Below are 15,476 nucleotides of genomic sequence, written 5' to 3' on the forward strand. Positions count from 1 at the left end.
GGATTCCAAGCCGATTGGGCCCTCCCGGCCGCCGACTCTGCCTTTGATGTGCCGTTTCATATTCTCAGCTTCCCCCTCACTGAAGCGTAGTATGGTTGCCTCACGGGTGCCCACGTCGTTCCCTTTCCGTTTTTTGATCATGACATCTACCTGCGATCTTCTCTTCCCTTGTTTGATCTTTTTTGTCTGATAGTGTCCCATCCTTTGGGTTTTCTCCTTTGCTCCGCTCTAGTCTTTGCCTGATCTTCTTCTTCCCCATCTTCTTGGAGCCCCATCATATTAAAGCCCTCTACGCAGGTGGTCACTCTTCTCTGTTTTCCTTCCCAAGTGAAGGTCAACCCAAAGGGGAAGGTCCACTTGTAACGGATTTCATTTGCCACCAAAGCCTTGATAAGAGGGCCCATCGCTCTCCTTTTCTGCAGTGTGATCAGGGCCAAGTCTTGGTATAGTTGTATTTCATGTCCATTCATCTTTATATGGTCCATATCGCTGGCTTTCCTCAGAATCTGCTCTTTTTGTGGGTAGGAGGAAAGCGCCACCAGCACATCTCGTGGTCTTTCTCCTGGCGCTCCGGATCTCTTTGGTCCCACCCTGTGGACCCTGTCCACTCCGATTGTATCTGCCTCGAGTTCTTCCAGAATGTCTCTAAACACCTCTTTCACAGCTGTCTTAAGATCTTTGTCCAGTATTGTTTCTGCCATGTTTTTTATGCGTATGTTTGAGCGCCTGGAGCGATTTTCCAAGTCCTCACATTGGATCTCCAGGTTATGAGTGAGTCTCACCAGATGTTCCTGGGTTTCGCTTGTCTGGCGCGTCTCCTCCTCAACCCCCTGCATCGTTCTTTCCAATATGTCCGTTCTCTCCTCCAATTTGGCCACGTCCATCCTGAGGTCCTGGACCGCCTGCTTCATGTCGTCTTTCATTGTCGTGAACTGCTCCTGGACTGTTGACATGAATTTTTCTTGTAACTCCTGAAACCATGCTTGCATGTCATCTCTCGAAGGTGGATGGTGAGGGTTTGTCTGCGCCATGTCTTCGCCCTGTTGTATGTCCTGTTGCTTCCCTTTTGCTTGCGCTGTATTGTCCGTTGACCACAGCTGTAGTATGTTTGTTTCTTGCCTTGTGGCTTGTGGGGTCTGCTGTGGAGCGGTGATCTTATTTTTCGCCCTTGACATGGTCCGTCAGAGTTCCCAAGGGATTTTATCGGGTTTACGTTGTCCCACTGATCTATATGGTATCCCCGCCAGGGAGCACCCGTTGCTGTCTTCCTGGGTTACACCTCGTCTTCCCCGTGCGGGGTACCCTCCACAGTTGGTGCTGCCTGATTGGGCTCTTACGCTCCGGGTTGTGTATCCCTTCCAGGCGTGGGTTTACCAGCCTGGGCGGCACCTGGATATCCCGGTGTGTCCGTCTGTTCCGTGGGGTCTCACTGTTCCCTGCTGGTATGTTCTATGTCGCCCTCTGGGGTGCCGGTTGGCGCACTCCACCTCGCCCCTTTTTGTGGAGTATCTGCGGGTAGATGCCCAATGCTGGGTCCTTGCTGTGGGGTGCGGGGGGTCACTGGGTTGCTCTCTATTCCTGGGTCTGCCTCCCCTCCTTGGCTTGCCCCTCCTCTGCCTTGGGGTTTCCTCCTCTGGGTCCCAGACGCCCACGCCAGTACTGACCATGGGGGGGACTCACCCTGTGCCGTCGCCGCTAACGTGCCTCACTCCTTGGGCCTTCATGCTCTCTCGCCCCTCGAGTCCGGTGCCTGGTATCCGCACCGGAGTGTGTCACAGGACTCTCCGCGTCGGCCTCAGGTGCCGCTGACTTCCAGATCCGTGGGCGCCCCCTCGGATTGTCTGGCTAGGGAGGTGAGGTCGCTTCAGGGGCCTGGGTCCGTCCCCCTTCCTTCACGGTGTGAGCCTTCCCGCAGCTCCCTCTGTCGTCTTGCCTGGAGCTCCCGATGGGGGAGGGGCGGTCGCCGTCTCGCTCGGTGATCGAGCGTTCCCCGCCCGTCGAGACTTGGTGGCCGGATCGGCCGCTTCTGAGGGTGCAGGGGGGACTAAACGCTTGCTTTGCGGCACAAAACGCTGCTTATGTGGTGCTTTTTCGGTGGCCCGGGGAGAGCGCGGCTCAGACGCGACTCGTTACCCCGGCGGCCATCTTGGAACCTGAATGTGGTTTTGACCAGGCTCATGGGAGCTCCCTTTGAGCTGATGCATAAAGCAAGTCTGAAAGACCTGACTTATAAGACAGCCTTCCTAGTGGCTATCACTTCTATCAGAAGGGTTAGCGAACTACAGGCTCTTTCTGTTCTAGACCCCTTTGTTACAGTCCACAAAGATAAGCTAGTTCTGCGCACACATCCCAGGTTTGCGCCTAAATTCATCTTAAAGTTCCATGTGAACCAATCGATCGAACTACCCACTTTCTTCCAGAACCTTACTAACATGGCCAAAAGAGGCCTTCACACACTAGACGTGCGCAGGGCAGTCATGTTTTACCTGGAAAGAACTAAACCACTAAGGAAGACTAAACAATTCTTCGCTTCAGTGGCAGCTGGTAGAGAAGGGGATCCTGTCTCTAAATCAGCTATCTCAAGGTGGATTGTCAAATGCATCACACTATGTTACACTCTTGCTAAGAGAAAACTGCCCTTCAAGCCTAGAGCACATTCTACTCGGGGCACTGGTGCATCCATAGCATTCATTGCAAATGTTCCTCTTGAGTCCATTTGCAAAGCGGCAACCTGGAGTTCTGTACACACCTTTACAAAAAACTATTGCCTAGACACTCATTCTAGGTCTGATTCTCAGGTGGGACAAGCAGTACTAAGACATCTTTTCTCTACTGTTCCTTCTTACAACCCACCTCCAACTCCGGGTACTGCTTGCTAGTCTATGCACAGCATGTGATTCTAAGCAGATTAATAAGCATCAGAAGACATGCGTTACTTACCGTAATAGCATTTCTGATGATTGTATCTGCTTAGATTCACATGCGCTCTCCCTACCTCCCCGCTCGGGGAGGAAGGAACATGACATCTCACTATTTTCTCTCTTTATGTACTCACTCACTATAGCCTTGGGCTCCCTCATGGCAGAAAAAATACAATCGGAGGGACCTCGGCGCATGAGGGATTTTGGGAACACCACACGTCACGATAGGGATAGTGTTACAGACACACCTATGCCGACGTCCCCATTCGGTCCCCGAAAGACAAGATGCAATACTCCGCGGTTACCACTGGATGTCGGACCATATGCACAGCATGTGAATCTAAGCAGATACAATCATCAGAAATGCTATTACGTAAGTAATGCATTTCATATAATCCCGCTCAATTTATGGAGTTTTAGATGTCTAATGGTGTAAAGTGATACATTCTTTTGTTACATTTGTAAGACACAAATGGAAGAAAAGCTACCGATCTCCTTAGAGGAAGTGAGTGCATATTGATCAAAGTATAAAGGGCATCTATGGGATTATGACTGATCAAATACATGTGGGAAATTAAGTACTTCTAAAATCTATAGGCATCTGGAACATGTGAACGCAAACGAGGGCACACAGCGATATTTTTGGCAAAATACTCCTAATGGTATTTTGCAAGTGTTATTTTGCATTTTCGCTTAAACCTTTTGCCCAAAATTAAAATTGTTTCTTAAGGAAAAATAAAGGGTTAAGTGGCCCAGAAAGCAGGTTATGCCAAAAAGAGGTGGAATCTATAAAGCATGTGTTGCTTCGTATGCACTGTTTTAAGCGTTTTATCTGTGATTTACGGGTGCTTCCTTTGAACTTTCTTCAGGAAAGAATGTTTTTAGATCATTGTTCAATTACAGTTTATTTTTTAATTCTATCGATTTTCAAAACAAATGTACTTATTAGCAATAATGACACTTGATATGTTGTATGTATGTGATTGTGAATGATAATTTTGATGAATTTTGAAATTTTGTGTTAAGGTTTACATGTGAAACCATATGACACAACACATTTTTAAAACATTAAAAAATTGTTGTGGCGGAGAAGGGAGGTTCTAGTTTGCCAGAGAGAGGGGCGTTTGTTTGGAAGCAGATACAGTGTCATCAACTTGGAGAGGAAAGTGAGGGGTATCATCTGGAAGGAAGAGGAGAGAAAAATTATGCACGAGTGAAAACTTATTTGGAAGTCAACAGTGAAGTAAGTATTGTATTGGGAGGTGTATTGGGAGGTAGAAGAGACATTAGATTTTTGTAAAGTGGAAGGTTGAGAGACCATCTGACACAATGGCAAAACCTATATTTTTGCGGTCAATTGAGAGGCTGCCAAAGTGGAGCTAGGTCATGGGATGCAGGAGGAGTTAATATCTATAAGGGGAGGTTTGGTGTAGAGACAAGAAAGCAGAAGATTTTGAAGCAAGGGAGGATTACATTTATAAGGGGAGATAAGCTAAGAGGAAGTGTGATTGGCAGGAGGAAGAAAAAGGATACCACCTGTAGAGAGAGGGAACTTAATAGTTAGATAGGGGGATAGAGCCGGACAAGTCTATTGCCGGGGAGAGCATGACAGACCACTTAGGTAGCCTAGTTAGGGAGGATCCGGAGGATCATGTGGGTCCAGGAGAGAGGGTGGAGGAACGAGGCAGTATAATTATGCTGGGGAGATGGAATGGGCAGCCCAGGAGTATAGACCAGGTAAAAAGGGACCCAGAGAGAATACTGACAGGAGCATTGGTGGAATGTGAGAGTAGGGACACTCTTCTCTACTCAATCCACCCAGAAGCCCAGCCTAGCACAAGGTGTCTGCCAGCCCGGGAGGAGAGTGCCCCAAAGATACCCACCTCTCAAGAGGTAGCGGGATGGAGATAACTGAAAACATTTGGCTGCCTGTGAGCCGTCAGTCCACTGCTAGAATAAATCTATGCCCTGAGTCAAGTGTCGGAGGACGGCATGACCCCCACTGATACGACACTGGAAGGAGCAATGAAATCCTGCCTGAGGAGGAAACCATTTGATTTGACTGGCTGGAAACTAAAATAATGCAGTTAAAGGACACTGACAGACTATTTCTGTCATTAAATGCCTTTCCCTTCTTTATATTCTAGTCTATGCCAATAGGTTTGTTTTCACTTGGTGGTGAGCGCTACACCGATGAGCAAAAAACGAATACATTTTGTAAGGAACCTGAGGGTTGGTTTCCTCACTTCTTTTCCCCCTGGATCCTCATCTCAGGTGGCCAGGGAAAGGCCATCGCGTTTAGCTCCTCACCCTGAGGGTGGATATGCAAAGGAGATCCCATAGGGTGGAGGGAACTTGGGGAGTGGGGAGAGGACGTCCTTAGGTGAGACATGGTATCACTCATTCCCTTTTCAGAATGAACCTTCTATCCCTCAAGCCTTTGTAGGCTGCTGTGAGCCCTTTCCCTTTCCAGTTTCTGTCCCCCAGAAAACCACCTCATTACTGGGACGAGGAAGAGACCAACTAGCAAGATACATCCTCATTTAAGTGAGACAAACGCATATCAGAGACAACACAGAGTTATACATTCTTCTTTTATTAAATCTGACATACCTAAACACCACTCTGGTACAGAGACGAAGAAGAGGGCTATGGAGGTACACATGTGGAACAACCAGGCATGTCCACCTAATGGTTTTTGACATAGTCAGACAATTGGACTTGATGACCCACACCTAGGGTCATTTAACATGCCTAACGCTTATAAAATTGCTGGCTGCAGGAAGCAAAGGGGAACGGGCCGGAGAGAAGGGAGCTGGACACCCAGGAGTCAGGAGCCGTATCAAGCAGGAGAAGGAGATGCAGAGACCCGAGGGCAGCTGCGAGAGTCTCTGGAATTCTTGCTACTCTCCTTGTCGGGTTCGCACAGCAGGAGCTGTGACTCTCCCAAGAACCCCAGTCGCTGCGGGAAACCAGGAGAGCGAACAGTGCTCTCTATGGATACTGCAAAAGAGAGGCGCAGCTCGGGGAAGCTGGAAAGCAGAAGCAGAAGCGTTGAGCCAGCCCGTCGTGAAGGACAACAAACAGAAGGTAGATGCCGTGTGTAACCAGTGAGTGGAAACCAGGGAAACGCTCATACCAGGGCGCTCCGGAAAGCTGTAACAAAGTACTTTTGAAAACTAAACAAACAAAGTTATTGTAAGCACTTTTTGAATGCCGCACAGAGTAAAAAGCAAGTTTTGAGCATGCGTGTGGAGTGAAAATGAAGTGGTGCATTTAGCAGATACCATGGAATGTATTGTTTGGGAGACAAGTATTTGCAAAGCCAAAACTATACCAAGAAGGGTATGAAATGAGAAACTAAGTATTGACCAAAGATGAAAGAGTTCAAGGAACTGCAGGTTGAGAGGAAACGTATACAGGCAAGAGCCAGTGGAATACAGAAAGTGTAACAAAGTGCATGGTGGCCAACCAAGCCTCGGTACAGTGTGTAAAGAGTTGTGATATGGATGAAAGAACCAAGCTTCACTGTTTAAGGAAAGCAGTGGCCAGTTGGTGATGGAGAGCAGTCAAGAAGGGATATCGGTTGCATGACTTGTAATGGGTGGACCGTGTGTGTGGTCCGTCAACTGCGCCTAGACCTAGGTCCTCTGTATGGAAAAGCCAATGAAAGTATTGCTAAATAAGCTTGTGGTTTACGTAACTTTGAAGCCAGAAAGCAGAACTACTTATGTGACCCACTGAAAGGTACTGATATCAAAAGAGCTGGGAAGTATCCCAAGGAACTGTTTGTTTTGTAAAGTTGACCGATTTGAACTCTTGGGGAAGGGAACCCCGATATTTTTTTTGAACTCTTTTGAACTTGGGGAAGCGGATTACATGCCGAGAGCGTATCTATGTGATGACTGCGACCCCCCCCCATTATTGCGACGGCTGAAAATGCAGATTTATTTTATTTAATTTTTAAACCCCCTTTACAGCACATACACAAACGCGGGGAGACCCTCCGCATCCCCTCGGTATTACTATTACATCATATACCCCCCGCATATATATGTGGTGTAAGGGGGGTCTAAAAAAAAAGTCAGAATTTTCGACCGTTGCAATTATGAGGGTGACATTTTGGCCCATTACCCCGAGAGCTAGAAGAAACTCTGAACTTTACTTTGAACACTATTTCTTTTGATGCTGACATCCCTACACATTGTATACAGTTAGTTGTGAGGGCAAGTATAGGTTTTGGACTCTGACGAAGACTATCCTTAGTTTTCTTTAGGTAGGGAAATTCGAATTTAGCATAGGACAAGTAAGCCTTTCCCCATCCTGACTTTTAAATTAATTAAGTTTTTGAAATAAAAGTTTGAATCTGTTGTCTGTCTAGTTCATGATGCCTTTAGAATGTGTAAATTAAGGTTAAGCAAATTTAACATCTACTGAGTCTGCAGTTTTGCAATATATGTTTAGAGTTCCAGAGCGTGACATAATGGAGAAGGTGCGCATTTTTACAAAAAACTAACCGGGTATGTATCTACAGCCTCGCAATGGGTTGTCCAATAATGTCAGTGCTATTGGGGAAAGAAATGCAAGCGTCTTAAGAGTCGCAGAAAATCCGAAGCAATCATTTTAAAGAGGCAACGCGCGAGTCGATGCACTTGTTTTGTCCCCAGGGTATATGTTAAATACTGTTGTGTGGCAGGCAGCGGGGAGGATACCTAGACCAACACAAGAGTTTAACTCTACGCAATGCACATAAGCGAAGGCAGGTGTTCTGTGCCCCATTCCCCATTGACTGAAATCAGACGGTGACAAACGAGAAGGGTTTGACGGATGACATTTGTGAAGTCGTCGCCACCAAAGGGTCCTGTTTATTTTGTAATCCGAGTTTGCTTGATGATCGTGTGTCTTTGTCGATACTTGAAACTTCCTTTTACTTTGTTTGCAGATGGCTCCGAGAGATTCCTTTGCGAATCCGTATTCAGCTACCAAGTTGCCTCCACCCTGAAACAGGTGAAGCACGGTAAGTTGTTTGCCATTTTCTTACGTGAGGGATTGGTAAAATGTAATACGGCTGATTTTTGCTTGCAGGGGCTTCTTTTTTAGGGAGAGTGCAAGCCATTGGGCACAAATAGGATGAGAATGGCAGCACAAACAAATATGGGTCAACAGGCCGAACTGGTTTTTAATAAACTTCTATTTTACCAAGCAATTTGTACTTATTAAAAAGGTAACATTATGCAAATTCAGAGTAGGATTAAGAAATAAAAAGGTTTGTGTCAGGTTAATATACACCCTAAAAAGGTAACTTATGCAGGCAAGTGCGAAATGTATAGCAATGATGAGTGCGGGCCAGATGTACCAGTCCTAAACGCCAGTCATATGGTTCAATGTGGTTTGCGGCATTGACATGTGGATATATGTTCTATCCAGAGGGCAAAACCATAAGATCTACTCGATGACAGCGCTGCAACACTGGGAGGGCCCTGGCAGGGCACAGTATATGATAGAGCCAAAGATGTAGCAGGCAGTGCGATGAGGTCTGGGTGCTGACCCAGGGTCCCTGAGGTTGGGCTGCTGCAAGCTGGCAAAATCAGCCATGTGTGTTGTGGACTAAGGGTGCTAGTAGAATAAAAGCAGAGTCAATAAGTATTGAGAAGGAGGAGGAGGTGGTTTGGTTCGCCAGAGGAGTCCTACAGTGTGAATAATAGGGCTAGACTGAAGCGGTAAAGTTCAAGTCATGTTGCTGTCCACATAGATGAGGAATTATTATTGCAGTGGGTTCCTTTCGGTGATGATTGTGGGTTTTGTCAGGGTTTTATGTCTGGTGGGGAGGATATGTTGTGGCGACTGACCTGACTGGGTTCCGATCTCCGAGGTGCCATACAGAAGTATTGCATATGTCTGAGAGGCATGTCAATTTGTTGTGAGCAGCCATGTTTAGAGATATTTTTCTGAAGACTAGCTGATCGTCCTCCTTTGAGATAGCATTGAGGTACATGGGGTGGTTGATATGAATGGGGGAGGAGGATCTTCAAGATATTGAATTCATCAACACCTGAAGGATGACAGGCCAAGTTGACTGGCCAAAACTCAGATTTGTGAGTGCATGTTTCTCACAGTTGTCAGAGGCAAGTGCTCAATCAGAAATCATAAAGCCAGACATCCTTAGTTTCAGGCAGGGAATGTTACTTGTCACTACATTGCAAGTCTGTCATTGTCCAATACTCATTTTGCACCACTGGCATACTTAGCAGGCGCACATTGTTCCTTAATAGGCACAAATGCAGCCTTGGATGCACGGTTTTTTAATAAAGGGTCTGTGGCTTTTTTTCAGTCCTTTTGAAATTCCACCACCACCATCATCACCATAATCCACTCTTTGGACCTTCATCTGGTGCCAAGATAGTCAGCAGGTTCTGACCCCTGCTCATTTCCTAACTCATTGGTGTCATCGTAGGTATTTGGGTCAAGACTCTGATCTTTCTCCTACTTGGTCTCATTCAGTGGAAATGGCTCATCCATATCACCATCTAGCACTGAAGCGGTGTTCGCTCTAAAGGAAAAGAAAAAGCCGCATGTTGGTAATGAGCTCTCTAAAACGTTAACAATACAATAGAGTATCATACCCTTCCAATGGCAGCACAGCATGAATGGGGCACTTGAAATGCAAAGGAAAGTGAGTGTAAGGCGAAGAAAACATACATTACTGTAGCCCCAGACAGTATCCAACCATTCTGAGCCAATTGAGGCTGGATGATACCCTTATAATGGGAAGCAGAAAAAACTGTACCTCTCTTACAATTTCAAGTCCTTCAAATGGCAATACGAGTGGGAAAAGGAAGGTTCCAATTACAAAGTGTGTCAGCTTTCTGTAAAACAGAACCTTGTTTTTGTTCTTGGCCTTTGCGGTCAGTCTCCTTCACCTTTTGAGCTCTCTTCCATTTCATGGCACAGTCTTTACTTCCCAATATTGAGTTCAGTGCAGCAGAAGACAGACTTGAAGTATATGTCCGCGGCTTCCTAGAGAAAGTGTTGCTCTCCATTTTGACATGGGTACCTTTGGTTTGGGTCAGGTTTTGGCAAATACTTTGTTCAGAAATTAACCTGGAGCAGATGTGCTATTGCCAATCTCGCCCTCTTTTTTAAGCGCTGCAGATGCCATTGTCACTTAAGTTCAAATAGAGTCATGTAAAGCATTTGCATGCTAGAAGTACCACCATGTTATGGAAAGGGTTCGACTTGAGGGTACAGATTCACACTCCCACGCCAGGTCTCCCTTTTTGGGCCGAAAGCTGTACTGTAGAACACTGCACTCAACACTGGCATGTGTGAATAGGTGGGGGAGTGGAGAGCATAGAGGGGAGGTCCTCTTCAGGTGAGCAATTTGTGAACAAGCTGGTGCTGGGAGAGAAGACTGACATCGAGAAGTGGAGCAGGCAAGCTCAGCATGTGTGTACTGTGTTTAGTCCATACAAGTATGTCCCATGCATTCTGGGACTTATCCTTCAATGATAACATCGAAGTGCATCTGTGAGATTCTGTATCTCATAAAATAGGAAATAATCAACATATTAGTGACAAAATGTACTGAAGAAAACTGCATGGAATAATGAAAACAGGAAAAGCATGGGATTATCTAAAATTAAAAAAATAGTAAATAAAACCGATGCAAAATGTAATGCTTAATTAACACATTCGAAATAATGGTGAAGTGTACCAACAGCTGGTACACAGTTGATTTGGGGGTTAGCAGGTTGATTGGGCACACACCAGGCTCCAACCCTGGTCCCTAATCTATCACAGTTACACCAGGTACGCACGCCATCCCTCATCAACCACTGTTGTAGAAAACAATTGATGCCGGAATGCTCATATGCTTGAAATACCCCCTATTACACTCCCCTACCTCAGCACGTAGTGCATTTATGATAAGGGCCAGGGCATGGGAGTGCAGGGGCTTTGACCACACACACTTGTGAAGGCCAAGGAGCCATCTATTGGTGAAATGATAAACAACATCTCAAAAGGTTGTGTCTGGCATATATGTGAGGGAAATTGGGACAACAAATAGAACCAAGAATTGATGGTGAGTTGGCTGATAAAAAAAAAACATAATGTACACATGTCCCTCTCAGGTACTGCAAGCACCTATGTGCCAAGATAACTCCCTAGTGCCTATGTTGAGGTATTGCTTTGGTATTTGATTAACTCCTAGAGAGGAAAGGCCCTGCCTCTCGCAGCACCAAAACCTTCCCTATTACCAAAACCTTCCCTATTGGGCTTCTTGCTTGACCACAAAGGGTTGTCGCAGCCAGGCTCTAGGCATTGCTCTTAAATAAGCCACCCCCTCACCACCAGGTATCATTTTGAAAGATGATTGTATCCATTCCATTTTATTAGATTATAGAACCCTTTCAAATGTTGGCCAAGTGAGTAGGGAGGGGTTGTTTAGCCTCTCGTGTATTTCCATAACAGCCCCTTTTTACTGTCCAGAGAAAGCTGATGCGACACTCACTGTGGGTTTAATCCCATTACCAAATTCCTCTGCCATCCATGCAACGCTCTTCTTTCCTCTTCCAATTCAGTCTGTCTACCTCTCACATAGCTCCCTATTGTCATGCCTCTGTGTCGCAGGCATGCGCAAAGCCACAGACCTGTGCTTGATTTGTTGGCCGATGCGCAATGACCTGCCCAGGAGACCTACACATCCCCCTTGCAGAGAACACGGCTTCTCTTACCTCACTTTCACATTTACCTGCATCATTCATTCATGCCCTGTGTTAATGTGCGCCCTGATGCTCGTGGGCAATGGTGCATTACAAATAAATAATAAATGAACATTTCAGAATAAATATTTGATAACAACATATACATACAAATAAAATTGCACAATAACATTAAAACATACTTGAAGAAAACTTTAAAATAAACGCCATCAGTCCTGAGATATTGAGGTCAAGTTCATAAGGCTATTTCTCAATTGCCATGCCTCCATGAGGTATGGCAATAAGATCCATCCTGCTAATTAATGGTGCATCAGTCTTTAGTAAATACCATGATGCAGGACTGCATTGAGTGATACCCAATTTGCAGAAACGTGGAATTATTAATTATTGTATGTTGCCAAACGGGTAGTCTTCTTTTCTTAAGTTAGTGGGTCACTTAGCTGTAATTGCTCTCAGGGGAATCCTATTTAGCCTAGCTCTAGTAATAAGAACGCTCTCATGCTTGAATTTTGACCAGATGGTATTATTTGACTGACTACTTAGTAGTCAGACTGTCATAAAACACGATCTAACCACTCATATGTTCAGACTGTCTGTTTCCTTTCTATGCTCGCTTTTTCAATAATCCTTTTTCTAAATCCATGACAAAACCACACCAGTAAAATTGCTCGGATGATCAAAATAATGACAAAAATTAATGTCATCTTGAAGCAGTTTAACCTAGCCATGGAGTAGTCACACAGCTGACTTCAGATTGCTTAATGCATGCTAGAGTATGAGTCCAGGGTACTTTCATATTACCCCAGATTCTTAGCCAAAGCAGGATTGGCTCCATGCATAGCACATCTTCTAAGAGTGGCATACCCAATTCCCTCTGCAGAGCAAAAGTTGCTCTGAGTCAGGGAGACCAAGAACATTTTTGAACAAAATATTTGCCTGTACTTGCTAGGTTACTTATAACGCGCTTAATACCCAGAGGTTTCTAAGCGCGGACCCAGGGGTCGAACCTGTGTTGCTCCATGTCATCTTGCTTCTAAGGCGTTCACGTTGCCCCTGAGCTATCCTCCTGAGACAAAATAGTATGATAGGTTATTTATAACGTGGTAATTTGTACGTGTAATATGGAAACATTTAATGACAGTCAACATAAGAGCACCATATATTGCAATAGCCTTTATTTTGGCAGTGTAAATTCTTAAAATCATTTCCATAGGGTGGTCTTTATATGTTCTTCCAAAACGATATGTACCCCCTTACAACTCTTTTTCCATGATTGTTTTTCGATGTTACTTGTCCCAATATATCTGGTCATAAAATAAATGCCTAAATGTGCAAAGCAAATGACGATATTGATCACTTCCTTGTTTACTATACATTTGTGAAATTTAATGTGATTACTAATTTGGCATACCAATACTGCAGATGTAAACGGATTTATAGAGAAATCGCGATTTTTGCATAAACTCAGAATAAGCATTGATCAGGCTCGAGTGATCTCGGTGTTCTCGCAGCTATGACTGTATCGTCTGCATAAGATCAGCAATATGTGGTTCATCAGCCTTGCTGCAGAGGAAGCGTTCATGGAGCCCATTTATATAGAGGGAGAACAATAAAGGGGTGATTACACAACCCTGTCTCACCCCAGAAAAGACAGTGAACCAAGAGGTTCAATGCCCTTCACAGCCCAATCAAACATGTGCTTTTGTCACTTGATGTAACAAAAGTAATACTTTCAGCGGCCCTTCCAGACAATTCAGCCGCCTTGGAAATTGCCACAATTTGGCCCTGTTGACTTTGTCAACGGCCATACTTAAGTCCCTGAAGGCGAATAATATTTTCATAATTTTCATATACAGTGCATTACATGTAATTTGATAAGAATTTAGAGCTGTTAGTTTGTGCCCATGCCTTCATCAAACTCAATTTGTATATTTGAAAGAATGTTATCCTCAACCCATGATTACAGACTGGTTAAATAGCTTGAACGAACATTTTAAATTGAGAGTCAAACAAAGAGATCTGTCTATAGGCTGCAGGACTATTACCCAGACCCTTTTTAAAGATTGGATGAATGATGGCACATTTCCAGGATTCAGGAAAGTTTCTACTTCCTAACATCATGTTAAAGGCATTTGTAAGTAAAGGGCCCGGACGTCTCCCAAGCTCCTAAAAAGATCCCCAGGAATGCCATCTGGCACCAGGACTCCCATTTCATGCTTGTATTTAAATGGGTATACAAATGTCTATCCCTGCCATGAGTGGCACACCTTTTAAGGTGGAGATCTATCTGTGCCACCAACCCATAGCCACTCAGACTGGGAATAATTTCCAATATGCTCATTTTTATAGTATATGGAGAAATGAGCTACCCATTTCAAATTGTGTACATTGGAATGAATCTGGTTACCATTACTCAAATATTTGGGGTCATGAAACACCAATCCACGCCAGAGCTTCCAGCTCAGCTCTGGGAGTGCCACAATCATCATTCACGCAGGCTTTTTAAATTTTAGATGTATCAATTGTCCAAGCTTTTAGCAGACCCAGCAGTTCACACTTGTAGCCCTGTGTTCATTATAACTCAGCCTTGTGTTGAGGAACAACTCTCATTTGAGCATAGTTTAAAAAAACTAGATGAAACATCATTCATAAAGTTTTAAACTTTGAAGTGCCACCATCGAGTCTTAATCACACTCAACAAGCTGAAAATAATTGGTAAATTATGTTGTATTATCCGTCCTTGTTCCTCTAATACTCTGATGGGATCCCATCTAATTTATTTACAGAATGTGATGCCTAGGTGCCAATAGTGCTCTTTGAGTTCTCCTATGAGTAGATTTAAATTGCCAATTGGTTTTCAATAGAGTAGCATAATGATAACTCCATAGTTCCGGAAGCACACTGAACTCCAGAATTGAATCCCATCTATTCACCGAGACACAAAAATAATCGATTGAGCGACCTTGATGCCCATTAAAAATATGACAACATGTTTTATCAATCGGGAATTGGCCATTAGCAGAGGCCATTCAATCAACCAGGAATATAATTTCATACCCTCAGCACAATTCGAGCATCTAACATTTCAGGAGGAAAGATATTAAAAATACAATCTTCAGATTCTCAAAAAGGTAAGGGGCCAGGCCGTTGTCTATTTTAAGACTAAAATCACCACCATTTATGAGCCAACTTTTAGACTCCCTATTGGAACACAAACGCGTTTTCCATATTTTGCTTTAGATTCAATAATGGAGAGCTATTGTTCCCTCCCTGGGGTCTGTTCTAAAAATATCACCTGGCCCATTTCTAAGTAACAAGAACTAAAAGTATATTTTATTGGTTGGAATTACTGTAGGGCCAGCAAAGTGTTTATAAAAATTGCCGGTCCCACAGCATATCTAACTCGTGATTTTTTGGTGGCCAAAGGATAGGAGAAATAACTATCCAGATTTACCGCAGGAGCCACCCTTGTTTCCTATAACAAAGTGATTTCATAACATTCTAGAATAGCTACCATTCTGGATTACCCATTTGCTCCCTACCCAGCAAAACTACTCGCAACCTACCTCTATGGACTAACATAGGAACACATGGAAACACACCAACTGCTGGACCAGGTACAAGTCAGCTTTAGATCTATGAGATGAACAGAAACAGCACTCCTCTCAATCTCGGACGATCTAGAGACAAATGCAGACTCCCATACAAGCTCAGCTCTGATAGTTCTGGGCCTGTCTGCAGCATTTGACACAGTCAACCATGACCTCCTCATCAAGAGACTGGAAGAAATAGGAATCACTGACCTAGCCCTACTCTGGATCAAATCATTCAG

At 44.5% G+C, this 15,476-nt stretch overlaps 1 protein-coding gene across 3 annotated transcripts in view; it reads left to right on the forward strand.

The window, feature by feature from the left end:
- Window positions 1-15,476, forward strand: part of ANAPC16 (anaphase promoting complex subunit 16) — a 368,706-nt gene that overhangs the window by 236,788 nt on the left and 116,442 nt on the right. For all 3 annotated transcript variants that reach the window (XM_069610517.1, XM_069610518.1, XM_069610519.1), the window contains one exon: window positions 7,864-7,938. In XM_069610517.1, coding sequence (XP_069466618.1) covers window positions 7,864-7,938 — 75 coding nt within the window. The remainder of the gene's footprint in view (window positions 1-7,863; window positions 7,939-15,476) is intronic.

Source organism: Ambystoma mexicanum, chromosome 8, assembly GCF_040938575.1.
Source record: "Ambystoma mexicanum isolate Mex_15411 chromosome 8, UKY_AmexF1_1, whole genome shotgun sequence".
NCBI classification, from domain to species: Eukaryota; Metazoa; Chordata; class Amphibia; order Caudata; family Ambystomatidae; genus Ambystoma; species Ambystoma mexicanum.